The sequence below is a fragment of the Sinohyriopsis cumingii genome, chromosome 6, assembly GCF_028554795.1.
Source record: "Sinohyriopsis cumingii isolate HCF-2022 chromosome 6, ASM2855479v2, whole genome shotgun sequence".
Lineage (NCBI taxonomy): Eukaryota > Metazoa > Mollusca > Bivalvia > Unionida > Unionidae > Sinohyriopsis > Sinohyriopsis cumingii.
The window spans coordinates 158,105,544-158,126,476 of record NC_142966.1 but is presented as its reverse complement, the minus strand read 5'-3'; the positions used below and the strand labels follow the sequence as shown (position 1 = coordinate 158,126,476).

The following is a 20,933-nucleotide window of genomic DNA, read 5'->3' as shown; positions in this document are numbered from 1 at the left end:
CAACATTTAGCTTGTGTTGGCCACCTGTTGTTGCAAGTCTTCCATACTGGGATTTGAAATCCTCATGCTCAAGTAACCATTCTCAAGAATTATTTTGGACATTGGAGTCAACAGTTTTCCTCCCTTTGGAAATCACCAACGTGATTGATGAAAATGTCATCATCTCTTCTTTACATTTTTTTTCCTTCTAACATTGAATATAACCATGTGCTTGATTGGGGCTCAAGCTAATCAAAGTCAGAAAGACATTGCTGTTAAGTCAATAAAATTGATCATCTTATTTTTCTTTGGCAATGAGTGCACTTTATTCAAGGATTGTAGGATGCTCTTGATTCATTTAGTCCGAAATAAAATGTAATGATCATTAATCATAAGCTTCTTGTTTTGTTTTTGTGCGGGTTTTTTTTTAATGTGCCCTATGCAGTGCTGCACATAGAATGCAGGCTCAGGAGTTTCTCACATTTATTTCCCCCCCATGTCTTCCAAATCTTGACCCTAGGTGTGCTTGTTCATCAGTAAACAATTGAACAGTATTCCTACAACTTATCATTAGTGATGTCCAACCATGTCTTTGTTGTTGCTAATGATATTCAAAGTCACAGAAGGTAATAAAATTGTAGGATGACAATGAACATCAAATGATGTATATGACAATGAAAACATTCAAAGTTTGTGATAGTCGATTAAGTTGCAATGTAATGTGCTTGACAGCATAACATATTTTTGACATTTAAGTTGCCATTGTGGTGAGGAAGAGTTAATTTATTTTGTGGTTGACAAAAAGTGACAAAATTTATTCAGATCCACAGTTTATCTTGTAATTAATGATTTGCTGGTTTGGAAAGAAAAGTAATTCAGAAAACATAATATTTATTGTAACAAATGCTGGTACATAATGAGTGTACACTAAAATTGAATAAGAAAACATGATATATAATGATAAATGCTGGTACGTAATGTGTGTACGCTAAAATTGAATAAGAAAACATGATATATAATGATAAATGCTGGTACATAATGTGTGTACGCTAAAATTGAATAAGAAAACATGATATATAATGATAAATGCTGGTACATAATGTGTGTACGCTAAAATTGAATAAGAGAACATTAGATCCAGAATGGAAAATACTCTGGTACAGTTCATTTCAGATTGACCAGATAATGTTTTCATGAGTTAATTGGCACAGTACGATAAAACTTGTATTGCAATAATGTAAGTCTTTAAAGAAAGTATGATAGTACTATGCAGACCACAAAGTTATTGTGACAAAACTGATGGAGCAACCAAGAGTTTCTCATTTTTATCAAACTCTTAGTGCATTATGTATTATTATTTCTTTTGTCTCTGTAAACGGTGTGTATCCCCCAGATTTGGAGGGTGAAGGAGACTGTGTTCCCTGCCCTCAGAATCCTATGTGCAACTTTGTCCTGTGGTTGTGATGGAGGGAACTTTCTTGCTTCAGATGGGAAAAAAGGGTCATAGACACATGGGTACAGCCCAAAAGGAACCTTGCATGTCTTGATCCTGGCATGCCACATGGTAGAGAATTGAATGCAAAAACTTGCCTAGAACATCATTATTTCTATGGAACTTATTTTACCATGTATGCCTTGTGGCTTCTTTCGCCTTAACATTGAGGGTCCCTTCTAGAGTTAGCCATCCCCCATTATTACTTGTATAGAGGACTATTAAACACTGTGGTGGCATATAATGTGCCATTTATGGTATTTATTTCATGCATGTGATAAGCATATAAATTCCAAATACATATACATGTATTATTAAAGGCTTTTTTTAAAAAAAATAACATTTGGTTCTGTTGTGGTGTAGTTGTCTAACCTGGTTGTACGTTGAGTACACATACATTTCACCATGTACCATAATGATTCAAAGACCATGTCAAAAGTGGAGACTTTCTTTGAAATGAAATTTTGATACACTTTACATTATAAGAAAGAATTTTATATATGTACATATTTGTCTGCAATTTGAGATTGGCAGAACACCTCCATGTCCATTCCACCCCTCCCACATTTTAGTCATACAGAATGACCCAGAATGTTTTGTAAGGATGACTGTTAAATGACATAATTTCATAAATATATGGTAAGAACAATTTGTAGTGAAAATAGAAACATTTCTGATGATACAGTTTGCTAATAACCTATCTAATCAAAGCTTCAAGTTAATAGAAAAGTGGCATGTGTGATTCCTAGAAAAGTGTTATTGGGATTCCCTTTCACAGAGTTAGTGGTGCTATGTAGGATTGTTGTTACAGTCCAAGCCAAGATAGAGAAAGCTGGGGTATTGCCAACAGGAAGCAATTCAGAAATTGTCTTTACCTGGACTATTGCAAGTTTTTCTCTGCAGGCACTTTAAAGGTTGCAGTTTGGTACTGTACCTCTTTCCTTCTAATCACACTGTATGTACAAAGGCAGTTTAATGGTTACCGGTATCAAAGAATTTAACCCATGCATTTAAAATATTGAAACTTCAGCTATATTGATTATTGGTAGGGGTCAACTTGGTAATAAGATCATTCAGTGCTTTTGTAATCCCTTATTCAGGGTCCATGGTTTATCTTAGAATTTTAATATTGAGAGTTCCATTAAGTGTCCTGGTGCTATTTATAGTGCACTTTGAAACAATTAGGAGACCCAAGCACATTTGCAAGCATTTCTGGGAGTCAGGGACTCTACCTATTGGTTAAAGAGAAACTCTGGGGCCATTTGTAGACTGTAATATGTGTGTTATGGTATCTTTATTTTTGCATCCTTCTTTCTGAGAGGAAATACATAAAAAAAAATTTATTATACAGTGTAATTAAACATCCATGAGACAGAAATTCTTGTGGATTTGCATTTTTTACTGTCTTGTTGTCTTGGGTTAAATTGTTGGGTTGTTTAATGATGCAGTAATGTGGCAAGGCACATTGATAATGTCATTATATGTCAAGACATATTGTAATATGACAAGGCACATTGATGATGTCATTATATGTCAAGACATATTGTAATATGACAAGGCACATTGATGATGTCATTATATGTCAAGACATATTGTAATATGACAAGGCACATTGATGATGTCATTATATGTCAAGACATATTGTAATATGACAAGACACATTGATGATATAATATGAAGAGGCACATTGATGATGTCGTATAGCAAGACATGTATTGATAATATTTTATTGCTTGATTTGGATCACCTTGTCTTGGTACTAAACTCAACATAGCTTCTGTAAATCCCTCCCGTGTATGCATGCTTGTTAACTGATTTTCATACTTGTCAGTTTTCATGGTTTTGCCAAACTTTACATTTTTGTTTTGTACTCTGAATTATCTTTTGGATTGAGGCAGGGGTTTCTATTATTTACCTAAAAAGATCTTTGTTCTTTGGGTTTCTGAATTTGTGGGTTTGCATCAGCTACAAAATCCATGTAAATTGGTATTCCATGAGTCATTATTAGTGAATTGGCAGTATTATGTAGTTCATTTAGTAGCTCATGCATCCAATACCATGATGACAGAATTCAAAGAGAGTGGGACCTACTGTATATACTTGCTTATACACTGTATATTGAGTCAAACTGCAAACAACAAGATCCAGCAGATGTGCCTGCAGATCAGGGTCTGTTTTAATTGTTCTGCTGATTACTCCTAATAAACTGCATAGACCCAGATCTGCTGGCACATCATGCAATGGTGGATCTGGGTATGTGCAGTTTGCAGTTGGACTCTTCTTACAAGTATATTCAGTGGGTAGAACAGTTTCAACAAGATTTTAAATCAGATCAGTTGGATAAAAGGAAAATAACTCAAACTCAAGGGCCCAGAGAAAGCACCTTAATATGAAACTGTGAGCTTTAAGATTTCCTTTTTTTTTTTAAACTCACTTGGCCAATAAGTCCAAGGTAAGCCTAAGGTATGCCACTGCATCCAGGATATGGTAGGCATTCTGCATCCACAGCTTATGTTTTAAACTTCTCAAAATTCACCACACAAATTTAAACTTGAGAGTATCCAGATATTAAGAACTTTCAAGTTTTGGGTCAATTATGCTGATCCACCATTGTATATGGCCACCATTACTAAAAATAGAAAAACCTTTCAATGACTCATTCTCAAACCTTTCAGCAGAATTTTACCAGATTTGACAGAAATCATCCTGGCATGAAGCACTTTCAGGTGCCAGTGAAATAATGCCAATTAGCATTTAATATGTGCATTGTTACTAAAAATAGAAAAACTCTAAAGCGCCTTCTTCTCACAAACCACTCAGCAGAATTTGACCAAATTTCATAAATAGCATTCTTGCATATTTGATTTCCAGGTTTGTACAAAAGAAACTAATGCAGCACCAGCATGGCCACCAACTCTAAAAATAGAAAAACCATCTAAATGACTTTGTCTCAAAAACAGCACCTCCAAATTTAACCCGCTTTGACAGAAAGGATCATGGCATGAAATTGCATTCATACTTATGCAGATGATTTGGATCTGCTGTCAGTAATAACTGCTTTTATTATAAACCAAAAATCTTTTTAATTACTTCTCAAAAATGCACTGAATAGAATTTGACCAAATTTGATAATGTGCACTATGACAAAAAGAATTTAATATACATACAAATTATGCCAATCTACCATCAACTATGGATGCTTTACTAAAAACAGAAACACATTAAATGACTTCTCAAAGAACCTGAAGAAAATTCAAACACATTTGAAAGAATGCACCCTGACATAGAGATCTTTCAGATTCAGACAAGAATGACTCATTGCCATCAAATATGGCAACCGTTGCTAAAAATATTAATTAAAAATATATTAACAAAAATATTTATGTAAACTTCTCAGTAATTTTTTTTATACAGAATTTGACAATAAGATTCCTTCCTTGAACAAACGTTGTATTTGTACAGATGATATTACGCCAGCATCAGATATGGCCACATTACAAAAAAACTGCTCAACAAAATTTTAACTACATTCATATGAAATATCTTGGCATAGATATTGGATAGATGATGCCGGTATGCATCAAACATAGATGAAGATACCCACAGAAGAAAATAATGCAGAAAGCAATAAGAACTGTTTTCATAAGATATGCAATCAATTGATGCATGGGTCAGGCAATGCTCACACACCCTATCCCCTCAAAGGCATAGCTTGAAAGTGTAGCAGTATGTGCTGTTGACCTAAATCTGGTTGTAGATTTTGAGATCAATACAATCCAGATTTTACACTAATTGCCATTTCTGTCAGGCAAATTCACTAATTCACATGACAATAAAAATATAATTTGTTTGCACCCTTCCCCCTCCCCCTGTCAAAGACAGCCACAAAAATACATGAATTCACAGTAACTGAAAAATAAGGCATAGACATAACATTTGCTGAAATGTCTCATGCAATCTTGTATAAAATAAGATCTCTTCAACTATAATATGTATGAATTACATGATCAATGCTTCCTTTGCATGATAAAGTGCAACACAGCTTTCCAGATTGCAGCACCCTAGAGCTGTTAATGTTGTAGAGTTATTTGGACACTAGTTGTTATCTTTATATGGGACTTACACAGAAAATATTTATTCAGATAGCTACTCCATGCTATTCAATCCAAAGCAATTAAATTGTTTTTCAGGCCATCAGTTACAGTTGAAGTTGAAATTAATGTGAAATGATTAAGATGGATGGAAGTTGTGTTTATAGCCGAGCAAGCCAAGCAGGAATAAGTGTCAATTATGAAATATTTTCTCAGTATGTGTCCCATTTAGCATTGAATTATTACCCTGGAGAATTAATGAATTTTTTTCCGTTATGTAATCAATCATTGAAGGAAATATGATTAAAAGTACTGTATATGCTAAGCATGACAGCACAGCTGCCCCTCCCTCGAATCCTACAGTATAGGCATTGATATTGCTTGAATTTGCTGCTTATATCATAAAATCTCTAATTATTATAACAGTTTGGCAGATGTGATTTGCATAAAATCTATAATGTACATTGTACAGTTTGTCATAAATGGAAAAACCAGAGTCAGTTAATCATTAATTCCTGTCACCTTCTTGAAAGAGTAAGCAGAATGTTTTTATATTGAATCGACACATATATTTGTAACTGACTTCAAAATGGTAACATATGTTGAAAATAATTCAATGAAACTCTTCAAAATTGAAAACCCTTCCCCCCATTTTGGTTTTGAGAGGTTTTGGGTTTTAATGAGGTTTTTGCAGAGGTGAAAAAACATCTATTTATCTTAGAGTGCATATGTAACAAAAGAAAGATTTTATATTATGACCTTAGATTTGAATGCTCTTGGTCCTAACTTGGTTAAGCCATTGCCACAGAAGATCATTTAGTATGTCAGATTTGCAGGCATTGTTGTAATAATGCTTGTTTGCATCACTGTTGTTTTAGAATTCATTCTTTTAGAATTCCATTTTCTTTAGAATATTTGCAACAGTAGATGTTCCTATGCCAGTTTTTCCCCTATATTTTTCATTGTAGGATTTGGTAGATTCAGTCTCACTGATCAGACTCATTTTATTCTGTAAGAATAGTTCAGTCCTGTAACTCATAGTTGGTACTTTTGACATCTTGACCTGTGAATGAAGACAAATGACCATATTGGTACTTTAAATACATGTATGTAATGAATTTTGTTCCCATGAAAATCAGATCAGTGTAGTTGGTATCCATCGGTGAAGCATCAAAGGTGCATTTTTTTAAACAATATCCTGATGTTTATTTAAAACAGCAACAACAAATATTCTTTTTATCATGTATACACATGAATACATCAATCAATCAATAAGCAGATAAACATAATCTTTCACAAATGGCTTACCTACAAGCGTTTAGCATGTCAGGTATTGTTTTAACCTCCCATTCCCATACAATTTTCATATCCTTGTCAGTCACAGATGAGCCTACTACAGTATTTGCTATCAGTAATTAATCCATTCCAGCATGTTGCAGGAATTTAGCAGCTAAAATATATTTCTGAGTTGAAAATGAGTTTTGGTTTTATGTTATTTTTTTAAGTGTAAAATTTAAATTTTGGATCAAAATTTGTTTTAATATGTAGATTTGATAGGTTTCATTTACCCAGGAAAAAAATGATGATATTAAAGAAGCAAGAATTAAGGTCTCTAAAATAATTTTTGGTCTTGAGGGGATTCTGGTTACATTAAGGTTTTGGTTTTGAGGACTGCATGCATTTGTGTGTGTGTGTGTGTGTGTGTGTATATATTTAGGGAGCGAGAGAGAGAGATTCCACATGTCAAAAATTTTAAACATTAAATTGTATCTCAAGGTCATTGAAGAATACATGTATATTCACCTAACACCTGCATTAGGTTCTCATTCTCATTTACATATTTCCTGTATCACTATATGCAAAGGTACTATTGCACACAAAATGTTTTGCACTGGAAAGGAAAAGAGAGCATTGTTTGATGACTCGAAATATTCAAACAAAATTATGCTAATGCAGAGACAGATCCACAGGTGGGGTAGGTCTAGTTTATGTCAACAAAAATGAATTCCTTTAAGTATTATATTCATGGCATCAGTTGGCGGATTTGTAATTAAAATATTTACAGAAGAATGGTAGACTTCCAAACGTAGTTAAGAATATTATCTTTGCCATGGATCAATATTTGTAGAAATTCATTCTCACTAAATTTGCATGAATAATTATAAATGCATGAAATTTTGCATTTTATAGTATCAAAAGATGAAATTTTTTAATGCTTTTACTGTTTGGAGAGGCTGTTGTGTTTGAAACCTTTTAAATAAGACAGTAACTATCGCAAAATGATATATTTGCTTTGAATACCTATCTGCATTTTTTCTTTTGCAGGAAACCGGAGAAACAGTTGCAGTCAAAAAGTTTAAAGACAGTGAAGGTAAATTTCAGGATTTTACAGATTTTGAAATTTGGACATTTCATTTTATTATTACTTGTCAGGACAAGATGTCAGCATTTTGCTTGAAAGTTGTGGCTAACTGTGTTCATTAAATTAATGAAACAGAAGAAATAGTAATCTTTTGCTGACCATTATATTGTAGACCAATATAACCTTTTTATTGAAAAGTATTGTGTGTGTTGAAGGATTTATCTTGTTGACTTTGATATGCTGCATATAGCGTGGTCCCTCACTTTAACATTGTTCTGCAGAGCTATAAAATTGTACCTTAATATAGGTGAGGCACCATATTCTGGGGTCAAATTTATGAAAAGTATAATTGTTGGAAAGTGGGATCCATGAGTATACCTGTTATATCAGGGATAGTATTATACTAAGGTGTGTTTTTTGATGAGGGACCAATATGTTATATTGACTGCATTGCATCAGAAACTGTTATACTGAGGTGTTTTATTGTAAGGGACCACTGCTGTTTTGACAATGTTATATTATGAACCGTGTTATACTGAGGTGTTTTATAGTGAAGGACCACTTTTTTGGCAGTGTTGTATCAAAACTGTTATACTTAAGTGTTTTATAGTTAAGGATCACTGTTATATTAACAGTGTTTTATCAGAAATGGCTATATTAAAGTGTTTTATATTGAGGGACCACTGTTTTTGACAGTGTTATATCAAACTATTATAGTGAGGTGTTTTAGTGAGGGACCACCTTTTTGACAGTGTTATACTGAGGTGTTTTATAGTGAAGAATAACCTTTGTGACATTGTTACACTGAGGTGTTTTATAGTGAATGCCCACTGTATTTTTTGACAGTGTTATACTTAGGTGTTTTATAGCAAGGGACCACCTTTTGACAGTGTTATTCTGAGGTGTTTTATAGCAAGGGACCACCTTTTGACAGTGTTATCCTGAGGTGTTTTAATAGTGAGGGATTACCTTTTTGACAGTGTTATACTGAGGTGTTTTATAGCAAATGCCCACTATATTTTTTTGACAGTGTTATATCAGAAACTGTATTATACCGGATGATTTTTAGTGAAGGTCCACTGTATCAGTGCATAATGCAATCCATGCTCTAACAAGCACAGGCCCTGATATGATGACAGATTATGTGATGGCATTAAATTCTACATTGTTCACATGTGAGCATGAGCATGTGTATCCATGTAAGCAAACATTGCACATTTGGGTAGTTGAAACTTTTACTTCATGTTATGGCCTGATGTAAATGACATGAACAATTGTAACTGTGTGAGATGGGGTCAAAAAGTCAAATCAGCTTTGTGTTATATAATGAGTTTTTTCCCCATAGAAAACGTAATTCGCTTTCTATGTTTGCCCAGCATACAACTTTTCATTGCTTGTACAGAAAGTTGAGGTACATATGCAAATATTGATCACTATGGAAAATGTTCTTTTAATGACTTTCAGGTCTTTAATAATAAACTTTATGGCAGCCTTGGAACCTTTTTAAAAAATGGTTGATGTATAAATGAGCATCTCACTAAACTCAGTTGAATGAGTACAACCTTTCATGCCTAATTCGAAGCACAAATTATTTTATGATTGATTTTAATTTAATTGATTAAAAAATGTTCCAGCTGGCAATTTGATAATTAAGTTAGTTACTGGAAGACAAGAATTAATGTATAGCTCTGTGGAATACATTATTTTAATGATAGGGAGAGAGGTCAATAAAATCTATTGAAATTACTGTATTCACTAGTGCATAACATATGGCTACCTTTTATACTTACTTATAAGTATAGTTGTACTGCAGATAATGTAGACCCTGATCTACCATTGCATAATGTATTGGCAGATCTGGGTCTGTGTTGTTTGTTCTCCTGATTAGTTCTTACAAATTGCACAGATCCAGATCTGCCAGCACATTATGTGGCACTAGATCTGTATCTTCCACTCCACAGTGGGTTACCTCCCTCTATATGTCCGATAATGTCATTGCTACCTTAAGTTGAAATCTGCTAGAAACTTGCTAAAACAATCTTATTGTTCAAAACAAAGATTTCCAGATGCTTTCTGAGTAAACTTCTCAGTTTTTGTCCCAGATTTCATGGCAGTTGCTTTTCACAAATACTGATACGTTTGCAGGTTCCACCATTTTGATATATGACATCATTTACCATAAACGATGAAGTACTGTAAATGATGATGGCATAAATATTTGAGGAGAGTGAATAACTCTTCTGAACACTACCAGGAGAGCTGTTCGCAGCTCTCCTGCTTTTTATAGAACAAAAGCCCTAATATACAATAATTTATTTCATTTATATACAAGTATATACTGTACAGTAATTTATGTCTTGCATAAGCATGTATATACAGTAACTACATGCATCATAGAAATTGATCTTCTATGACATAGTACACTGGTAGATCAGATATTTGCATTATTTATAATTCCTAATAAATAGTGCATATATCCTTGATCTGCCAGCATGTTATTTACCAGCAGGTCAGGGTATCTTTTCAGCAGTTGGATTTGAATTGTACACATGGAAATAAGGCACAGATCTGGAATGTGTAGTAAGATGATACTTTCCCATTAGTCCTTGTTAATTTTAAATATTGAAAGCTCTCCCTGGAATTAATGAAAGCATCCAGGTGGATTGTGAATAAAATCGGGTCTGTTGTAAACACATCGACCCAATTATTTGTTTGGTATTAGTTGTTGTGGGTGATTTGATTCAAGTGTTTGTGAGGTGGAATTGATTTCTCTTGGGACACTGGGCAGTTTGAACCACCATTGCCTCGTTTAGAGTCCAGGTGATTAGAATGTATACAAGTAATTTAATTCTAATGGACATTTTTAATATATGCCTCGCTGAAATCAGAAAATGACTGTTTTTTTTTTTTTTTTAAATTGTTCTTCTGTAGTAGACCTTCATTTATAGGTTGAGCACAAACTTCTGATTTTGGCAAAACTGGATCCTGGTTAACTGAAAAAATAAATACTTATACAGGCAAAGTTGCAAGAGATAAAACATACTGTCTGTACTCACTTTTAAGTAGAGTCCAACTGCAAGCTGCACAGACCCTGATCTGGAAGCACATAATGTGCCAGCAGATCTGGGTCTGTGTAGTTTGTTAGGAGTAATCAGTAGAACAAACAACATCGAATCTGCAGTCGCATTATGATATGGCAGATTAGGATCTTTGTTTGCAATTTGACTCAACTTATAAGCTAGTACATACAGTATACAGGGATCCTTTCAGTTTAATGGGCTTTGCTAACTTCACCTTAGAATGAGATGTGATTGGTACATGCTGGCATATATGTGTAAATTTGTACATGTTTTGACAAAAGTTTAAAAGTCAGTTAGTTTATATACAGCTCTACCTCATTATAATGCCCTTCACTTTAACAAGATCAAAGATATAACACAGTACTATTTTGGAACCCATTGGCCACAAACCAATTACTGTACTTGAAATTGGTGTATCAGCTATACATGTATGATGGTGTAGAATGAAAGAAAACAGCATGAAGCTTTAAGTAATTGTTTTTCATTTCATACAATATTGTTATTTGATTATTAATTGCACAAGCACGATGAAGTGAAACAATATATTTAATTTACATGAAGTAACAAATATATTTATGATACATTGACTAAAATTTTGCTCACCCCCACCATAAGACATATACATGTATGTGCATTCATCAAATGTTGGATCATTCTTCCAGTACTGTGATTGTACATAATATAGCTGGCAATGTTGGATTCAAAGGTCATGTGTGGTTATGGTATGGTGCTGTGTTTGTCCATTCTTCTGTCAACGTTTTTGTGTTGAGGCAATGTGTTTGATATAATTTTCATCCATCTTGGAATATGTGATAATTGATAAAACTGGGAATATATGCTTGTATTATCAAGATCTTGGAAAAGTTTAATAACGAGCAAAAACCACTAATATTCCTGAGATGTTCTGATATCATACTGTTGGGCTAAACTTGTTACCACTCTGGAGGCCACATTTCTGATCAGATTTCGATAAGACTTGGAATTTGTGTTTATATCACAAGATCTCGGACAAATTTGATGATGAGCAAGATGCAAACATGTTAATAAGAGGTGATAATGACCCTGATTTCTAAGCTGATTTTGTTACCATTCTGGAAGCCCTATTTCAAATCCAATTTTGATTAAACTTGGATATAGGCTTACATCATCAACTTCTTGGATGAGTTTGATAATGAGTGAGAGCCATGCATGTTAATGAGTTCATCATGCATCTGATAGGCTGAGCTTGTCACCATTCTGGAAGACATATTTTTGATCCGATTTTGATTAGATAGGGAATATAGACTCTTATGGTCAAGATCTCACATGAGTTAAATAGTAATTGAGATTTATGCATATTAATGAAGTGATCTTGTGTTATATTGTAAACCACAGACTAGCCATGTTCACGTTTTAGTTGCATCTTTTCTCATGGTTTTGTGGGGTTCATTTTAATGTAACATGGACATTTGGGACTGAAATTTTACTAACGGATTTCAGAGTGAAGTTTTTTTATTTACTGATTTAAAGTTAATTTACATTTGGCTTTCATGAACAACCATATGGAGAACCTATTTTCAGCCACTTCTCTAGAATGGCCAAGGCAAATTTGATCAGAAATGGTTGGAATGTTATTAAGAATAAATTCTATACAGAACTAGGGTGAATCTCTTAGGTGAATCCCTTAGCAATTGTGTGATTTCACAAAAGAGCTAGTTTTAATTTCCAACTTTTTTCTCTTAAATGACTGATAGGATTTTGCTCAAACTTGGCAGGGGTGTTTCTTATAATATTGCACTATCAAAATTATGACCTGTGTGGTTCCCCATGCATTGGTGAGCCTTTCATAGCAACCAGGTGTAAAATCTGCTTATTGTGCTCATCTTCCTTCCGATATGGCTATTGTTAACACAGCTTATAAAAAGTACAGTAGACTAACTTTTTTGCAAAACTGCCTTGTAATATCAAACCAGATGTGGGAGATAGTCCTAGCATGATAACTTTTCACATTAAAGATATCAATGCACCATCTAAGTTCAGTAGCGTTATTCAAAAGAGTAACCACAGATTTCTGTCAAATAGCTGAAAATTATTCTGATATGCATGTCTTTCTACCCATGGCACCTGCTTTATTAGTTCATTTGCCGTTTTGACCAGTGTATGCCAAGTAGTGATACCAGACCCATTTGTGCCTCTTGTTTAAAACAATTTCTGAAAATTGCATAAGTTTAGCCATTGATTTATTTAGATGCAGTTAATGTTGCACACTTATGTGTTGGCAATATGACACTGTAACATGTCAACCATCATGCCATACCTTATACCTGGTATATCACACAAAATCAAAATTTGTATGATGTTGCTTCCAAGGTCAAACATCAAAGGTTATCAGTGACAACTGCAAAATTACCAGACATGGTAGGGTGACCCCCTTGGTTAATTATTGAGTATTCAGTTGATATAAAGTGTCAGAATTGAAAATTTTAAGTCAAGTTGGATTGCCAACACCCTTGATTTGGAGACTATAGTGATGGGAAGGCCATTTATCAACATTCAGGTAGGGCCAAGCTTTTCAAAACTGTTGCCATCAGATTTGAAATTGCACCAAATTCTGGATCTAATGGTAGAGTGAGGAAAGTCTTTCCCATTTTAGCCATAAAACCTACTGTAAATTATGAACCTCCAAAATACACCATTCAGGAATTCACATGAAAATCTGCATAATTTTATCTTTGTATAAATAACACCTGTCTAATATAAAGGACATATTATATATACAGTGGAACCTGTCTTGAAAGACCATCCCTTCTGCCAAAACATAATGGTCTCTCATGACAGGTGGTCTCTCATAACATGTCATAACACTTACATAATCAATAAATCTGTACATAGAGAACCAGGTTTTTCAAGACAGGTGGTCTCTCTTAGCAGTGGTTTCTCAAGACAGGTCTTACTGTATATGATTATTATTTTCTCCACCTGCTTTTCATGGGAAATGAGGGGTACTAAATTGGGCCTGTTGTCCATCCCTCCTTCTATCCATCTATCACATATATTGTTTGCGTACAATAACCCCTTTAATTATTATTGGAATTCGGTCAGATTTCGATGAATCTTCACTTAGTTTAGTTGTCAGTTGTTCTAATTTTGCAGAGTTATAGACCCTGATTGTCAGAACCAACAAATATCATTTCTGCTTAATAACTCAATTATTATTGGATTTCAGCCAAATTTGGTACACAGCTTGATATGATGAGACCGTGACTAAATTTGATTGTCAATGTTCTGCATAATGGTTTAATGGATTTATAGTCCTGATAATCAGACCCACCCACATCTTCTTTCTGCACAATAGCTCCCTTAATAATTACTGCATTTTAATCAAATTTTACCAGCGCCTTGTTATTGATGATACTTGCAATATGGGTTTATATCATCACGATCTTGGAGGAGTTCTGTAATGTGCATGATCCATGCAGAAGAATGAGTTAATCTTGTATGTGATTAGCTGAATTTTGTTAAAACTCTAGAGGCCATTGTTTTGATTTGATTTTGTTCAAACCTTCAATTTATGTGTATATCATCAAAATCCAAGACAATTTCAATAATGAGTGATATCCATGCATATTAATAAAGTAAGCTTGCATCTGATTGGCTAAATATGTTACCACTCGAGATGCTCATTCTGATCCAGTCTTGATCAAACTTGGTATATATGCATATTTAATAAAGATTCATGAACAAGTGAGGTAAAAGCAGTATCCATGCATCTTGATGAGTAGGATCTTGCATCACATCTACTGAGCTTGTTACCACTATTGGAACTGTATTTTTGATCAAACTTGGTAATTGGCTTAAAATAAAAGGCTATCAGATGAGTACAGTTATGAGTAAGATCCATGTATTATTAGTGAGGTGATTTTGCATCAGATTTGCCGAGTTTGTTAACACTGTAGCAACTTTATTTCAGATATCAAACTTTATTGGTAAATAGGCTTTAATAACAATAATAATAATAATAATAATAATAATATAAACAGTAATAAGAGGGTGACACAATTAGGTGCAGGGATCTAATCCTTCTTGTATCCTTCCATTCTGTGCATATTTACATAGTACATAGTTGCACACACCATACGTTTTTTTTAAAAACAGCACTGATAATAAAACTACATTTATATATGGACCAGATAAATATAAAATTTTGTAAGAACATGCTTCAACTAGGTACATGGTGTAGATGTAGTACAAAATTGTCAGACAACAAAGTGGAAGGTTTGAAAATGTATACTTTCAATTGTAATGTATTTGTCAAATCAAACAGGTCACACTTTTCATCAGTTGAATTAGATTATAAAATTAAATGCATTTATATATGCACTTTCTCTGATTACCTTGGGATTCTCTTTCAAAATTAGTGGCACTGAATCTTGAAAACGTTTTTGAGGAGTTCTTTATTTGGTTTTGGTATGGAAAGGTGGTTAGCTGATATTGATTTTACATTGGTAGTGTTACCTTGTTTTCTAGCATGAAATAGTTCCTTGAGAGATACTGTTTTAAACATTGTGCAGTGGTTTAGCCTTTCTGAAAAATATTTGTTACTTACTGATAAAATTTTAATAACATTCATTGTATTTGGGACGTTTTCATCATTATCTAAGATGAATGTGCAAGCTCCCATTTGCAAGTGGAATAATTTGCAGACATTTTTGTCAGAAGTGTTTCCTAAAAGACCATTATAGTAGTCTAGGTATTTTTTTTGTAAAGATATATAATATATTTTATTATGATTGAAACTTGTGCATGTTAATGAAGTGATATTGAATCTAACTTGGTAAATAGAATAGCATCATCCCAAGGTTGGATGATTTTTATTATGCTCGAGCTCTTTGCATATTTTTGAGGTGACTTTGCATCTGATTTCATCTTTTTTTTTACTTCACTAGACTTTAGGAGAATTTTATACAACTTGGCAAATAGATTTTATCTCTTGAAGATTTGTTGAGTTTGATTGTGAGCAAGAGCCATGAATAGTAATGATGCAGTCTTGCATCTGATTGGCTGAGCTTGTCAACACTATATCAACTATATTTCTGATCTGATTGTGATCCAATGTAAATAGTCTTATATAATAAAGATGCTGGGTGAGTTTGATTATGTGCCTGATCAGCACATATTAATGAGGCAATCTTGTTCCAGATTGGCTGAGCTTGGTACCATTCTGGAGATTGAATTTTACTCATATTTGTGACATCTTGGTAAATAACTTTATATTATCAATGTCTTTGACTGGTTCTGTAGTAAGTGAGTTCTACAAATATTAATGAGATAGATACCTCTAATCTAGAGACTGTATTTTTCCTCCAGTTCTTACAGAATGGAGTAAATGAGTTTTTGTTAACAGGATTTTGGATGACTTCAGTTATGAACATAGGATTGCGCATATTTTGTATGTCTTTATCTTTAGGTAGATGTTTTTTATCATACTGTAGTAAAATAGGTAAACTTTAAATGATGCAAAGTTTGGGAGATAGTTACTTTGGTTGTATTCTTGCATTATTGCATTAGCATGCCTGATGAAATTGTCCACTGTTAAATTATGGAACCAGGTGAGCAGTATCAGGACCACTTGGATCTCTTGTTAGAAATCATAGATCTACTTAAGTAGAAAGTTTTATCAGACTTTATAGAAATATTTCAAAGAGAATAATAGTTTCAGCTGACAAAATTTGATGCCCTGCATCATTGATAGCTTAAGAAATATTTGGATTGATCAAATGAATCAACCAGAGCAATTCCCTCTGATGTGTTACAAAGATAACCAGACCCCCCCCCCAGCAGGTGGGCAGGAACACCTCCACATCCCATCAAACATCATCTTTCTTATGTAATATTTGATCTTGATGCTTGAAGTTAACTCCTATTCAGTCTTTAACTTTTATGACTTTAAGACCTTACTGAGTTATGCATATGACCATTTCATCTGATTCTTGCCTCAAGGTTACAAAGAAATATACTCAACACTCAGACTCTGAGCTGCAGATTCTGATGTCTGATTGGCCAGTGAGTTAGTTAATGATAACCAATCCAATGTCAAAATTTGAGTCAAGTTTACTTTTAATTGGGATATCAGAATTGTTTGTTAGTTCTTTCATCTATGGAGCAAAATGGCAAGATGACCACATGGAAAGATTGTGGGGTTGTGTTTAACTAATTTTGTAATTTAGTGAAAAATTGAGTTCCATTTGAATTCAAGTAATAAAATCATGAAGGTAATGGTTAAAAAGAAATCTGCAGCTCATATGAAGATTGTAATAAGGTTGTAAGTTAACCATGGTAGTAATATTACTGCATTAGTACCTTAGTACCTGAAAATCAATTATGTTTCTTTGTATGGGCACAGCTTGTCTCTCTTGCTCCAGGTTTATTGACAGTGATAGGTCTTTCACACTGTACTCCTTATAATTATTTGTCTCAGTAAGATCTTGCCATACTTGATAAGTGTTTACAACAGTAAGAGTGTCAGACTTTAGTTTATCCTAGTAAAAATGCTTATATGACCTTGGCCACTGTTCAGAAATATCATACCTGTCCATTATTATGCCCATAAAATCACCAACCATACTCTCAAACAAAAACCCCAAGATTTGGGCTATCAAGTTTCCTCTGACTTTGTATCCAGATAAGTTATTTAACCAAGTGTCAAGCACCAAATAGCTAGCTCCACTGCGTGTTTGAACCTGAAAATTAGTTCTATTCTAGGCTGTCCCACTACTTCCCTTGGTCTTACAATGTTATATTTTGATGACCGGTAGCTAGGTAGGTTTACACGCAAACAAAAGCTGATAAATTCTATATCTACAGAGTTAGATATTGGCAACAATTTATTTCAAACATACCCCTAACAAGTGCATGGACATAAAATGTATAGTTCTTCTCTATGTATTGGAACAAGATATACCTTTAATCATATCAGTTGTAGTGCAGCTGTTCTTGGTTCTTGCTTTTGAAATGATAATAATAATACAAAAAGCCCTCAAATCTTACAAATGTTTTTATGTATTTATTAGTAGCTTAAAACGTTTAGGATTGCTTTAATTTTCAATAAAAAAAATGTGCTATCTGTCTAGCCATTGGGCATACTGTAATCAACATTCTATTTGGTGAGAAAGTTCATCTCATTAATAATAATAATAATACTAATAATAATAATGATAATAACAACAACAACAATAATAATGATGACCTTATTTAAAATTGAAGCTTAATTTTGGTTAACCAACCAATGTCTATGACATCTACAGTTTCAGTGTGTTATCTCCTTCTGAAAAAATAAAGAGGGGATAGAATATGAGATTTATCAATATTTTATGAAGATTGCTGAAATGATTTTAAACAAATCACATACTCTAATAGATTGCCAAAATTGTATTTTCTTTAAATAAACATGTTTATCACAGATTTTAAACAAATCACGTACTTTATTAGATTGCCAAAATGATTTTTCTTTGAATAAACATGTTTATAACAGATTTTAGACAAATCACAGTACTCTGATAGTAGTAACTGGTGAAGCTTACCAGTAAGCAAACATAACTCACTTTTTATGATAAAATCTGATCGTGCTTAGTTTAAAAAGAACTTCATTGATGACATGTTACTCAAGATAAGCAACAAAACATATATAGAGAGAGACCAGAAAAGTAAACACACATAGTTTGCTTTTCAGTTTTTGCGGCCTTAAAAAAAAATCTATTTTGTCACCAGCTGTAAATAAATTTAGGCCATTACTCTCAGCAATGCATGTTAATATCTTCCAAGTGTCAGAGATTTTTTTCAGGTGACTTTTAATGGACTGTGCTTAGTTACTATATTAAATGTAGCTATAAACATGATACTTTGAACTTGAAAGATCTATTTGAATATCATGTAAAGTGCTGAATTAATGTAAACATCTTTATGATCTTTCATCATGGTATGTACAATCAATCCAGTTTAAAGTTCATGCACAAGTTTTATTGTTGTTGAAGGTCTAATGTTAGCACACCACTTCCTCAGTAACTTGCACCCAGATATCTTGTAAGCCTGCTTATAACATGGGTTCAGGTATGAATCCCATTTTTTAAAACTTTAAAATTTTTAAAAAATTGGCCCTTTTTTGTTGAATGTGAAGAGAGCCATGATCAAAATTGATAAGGAAACCTTGATATATCTCTTGTTCTTTTGTTGAAAATGGTGGTTAATATTTGGAAATTTGAATGAACATAATGAAGTCTCAATTTTTAATAAGTCATATATTTTGCTAAGTTTTGTTTCCAAACAGTGTTCTCAGTACACAATATTCAATGAGATTTTGATAATGAAAATGTTGCTAATACCTACTGGTGGCAACAGTTCAGTACATAAATACCAATTAAGAAAGTTGGGTCAGGTGAAATTCATGTTTTTTAGTTCCATTTTTTAATTCAGTTTACATGTAATCATAATTAATACAATATGCCCTCTTGTATCCAGATGTGAAAAACATCAATCTGCTGTGTTTGCAAGTATTTCTATGAGAACCTAATTAAGTGCTGACCAAGCTTTGATCTCGGACTTGCAAAAGTATTTGTTGTATTGTTAGCCTCAGTTCTTTGTATTATCACATTATGTCTTTCGTATCATATCAAATAAAGAGGGTGGAATAAAAGAAAAGTTAAAAGACATGCAAATCCTACCCATGTAAGAATGAGCAGTCTTGGTCATTTGAGGTCAGCTCATTTCAATGGATCATTCAAATACTGTTATAAATATTACTGTGTAAATAAAACTACCCCTAAAATTAGCCTACTCATTCACAATGTGATCAAAAATAGCAAGGCAACCAAGCGAAATGAATACTTGGAGATTTTAAAGCTTTGTTTCACAGATATGGTTCATTATGGAGAAGCGAGTTTGTGAACTGAAAGTTTTTGAATTGACACTCAGAGATTTCTTCATGTAGGAAAGTTTCACTCTTATTTGCAATGAAATCACTGCATCAATATTTGACTAATAGAGCATTAAAAATAAATTGAGTTTCAAAGTTGATGGTTGCTTCATGAAATAAATGTCCCTTTGTTTTTACTTTTTCTTTCTGCCATGACAAAACAAAAACAAGTATGTAGCTTTATGTATGGTCTTATGTGATTGATTTCCTAAGTGAAATTTGGGAAAACAAATTTTCATGCTGAGGTTTGTTAATTCCATGATATCCACTGATTAGTTTGGAACAAGCAACTGATAAGTCAGCTTCAGCAATATATTATATTATTTGTAGATTTTTGCAGTCATAAAACAACACATGACTAAGCTTTATAAAAGTATGCTTCATTGATCACAATTTCTTGATAAAAATAGTTTTTTGAAGCATATCTTCTAGATGCCAATAGACAATTTGAGATTTTGTTGGAGATTTTACAGTCATATAAGGACACTGAAATAAGCAGAATCATGCTTGCTTCTTGGTGAAGTAAAATTTTTGAATCAAATGAAGAAGAGTAACTATTATCCAAACATAATTGTGGAAAATCTGCAATGTTGTCTCTGAGATGGCATATTGTCAAATGGGTTAGAAATTCATATCCACTCTGGTTGAACACTATGCATCTGATAATATACACTGGAGATTATAACACTTCTAAACTGCAATTTGGTGTCAGCCAATCACAATGAACTTTTCTTTGTTAGTGATACATTTTATTGACTGAAACTGAAATCTCTTTTTTTTTTACTGAGGCGGTGGAACTGGCTTGGAGCTAAACATATTTTTCACCTCAGAGGTGAAGGAATGGGCCTGGAAATCATAAAATTTTTGAACATCATCAGATTTTAATTCAGCCACTCAAAAAGAGCTTAACTTTTCTAATGCCACTTTTGATTGATTGAAAATAAAAATTCTCTGAATGTTTTTCTTAATAGCTACAGGCTTC

The 20,933-nt window shown here is 33.3% G+C and overlaps 1 protein-coding gene across 8 annotated transcripts in view; it reads left to right on the top strand.

The window, feature by feature from the left end:
* Positions 1-20,933, top strand: part of LOC149798369 (uncharacterized) — a 153,611-nt gene that overhangs the window by 64,959 nt on the left and 67,719 nt on the right. For 7 of the 8 annotated variants that reach the window (XM_089963513.1, XM_089963516.1, XM_089963510.1 and 4 more), the window contains exon 4: positions 7,888-7,933. In XM_089963513.1, the coding sequence (XP_089819639.1) occupies positions 7,888-7,933 (46 nt within the window). Of the gene's footprint in view, positions 1-7,887; positions 7,934-10,666; positions 10,745-20,933 lie in introns of those variants that run through there. The other variant, XM_089963514.1, reaches the window with a different exon arrangement.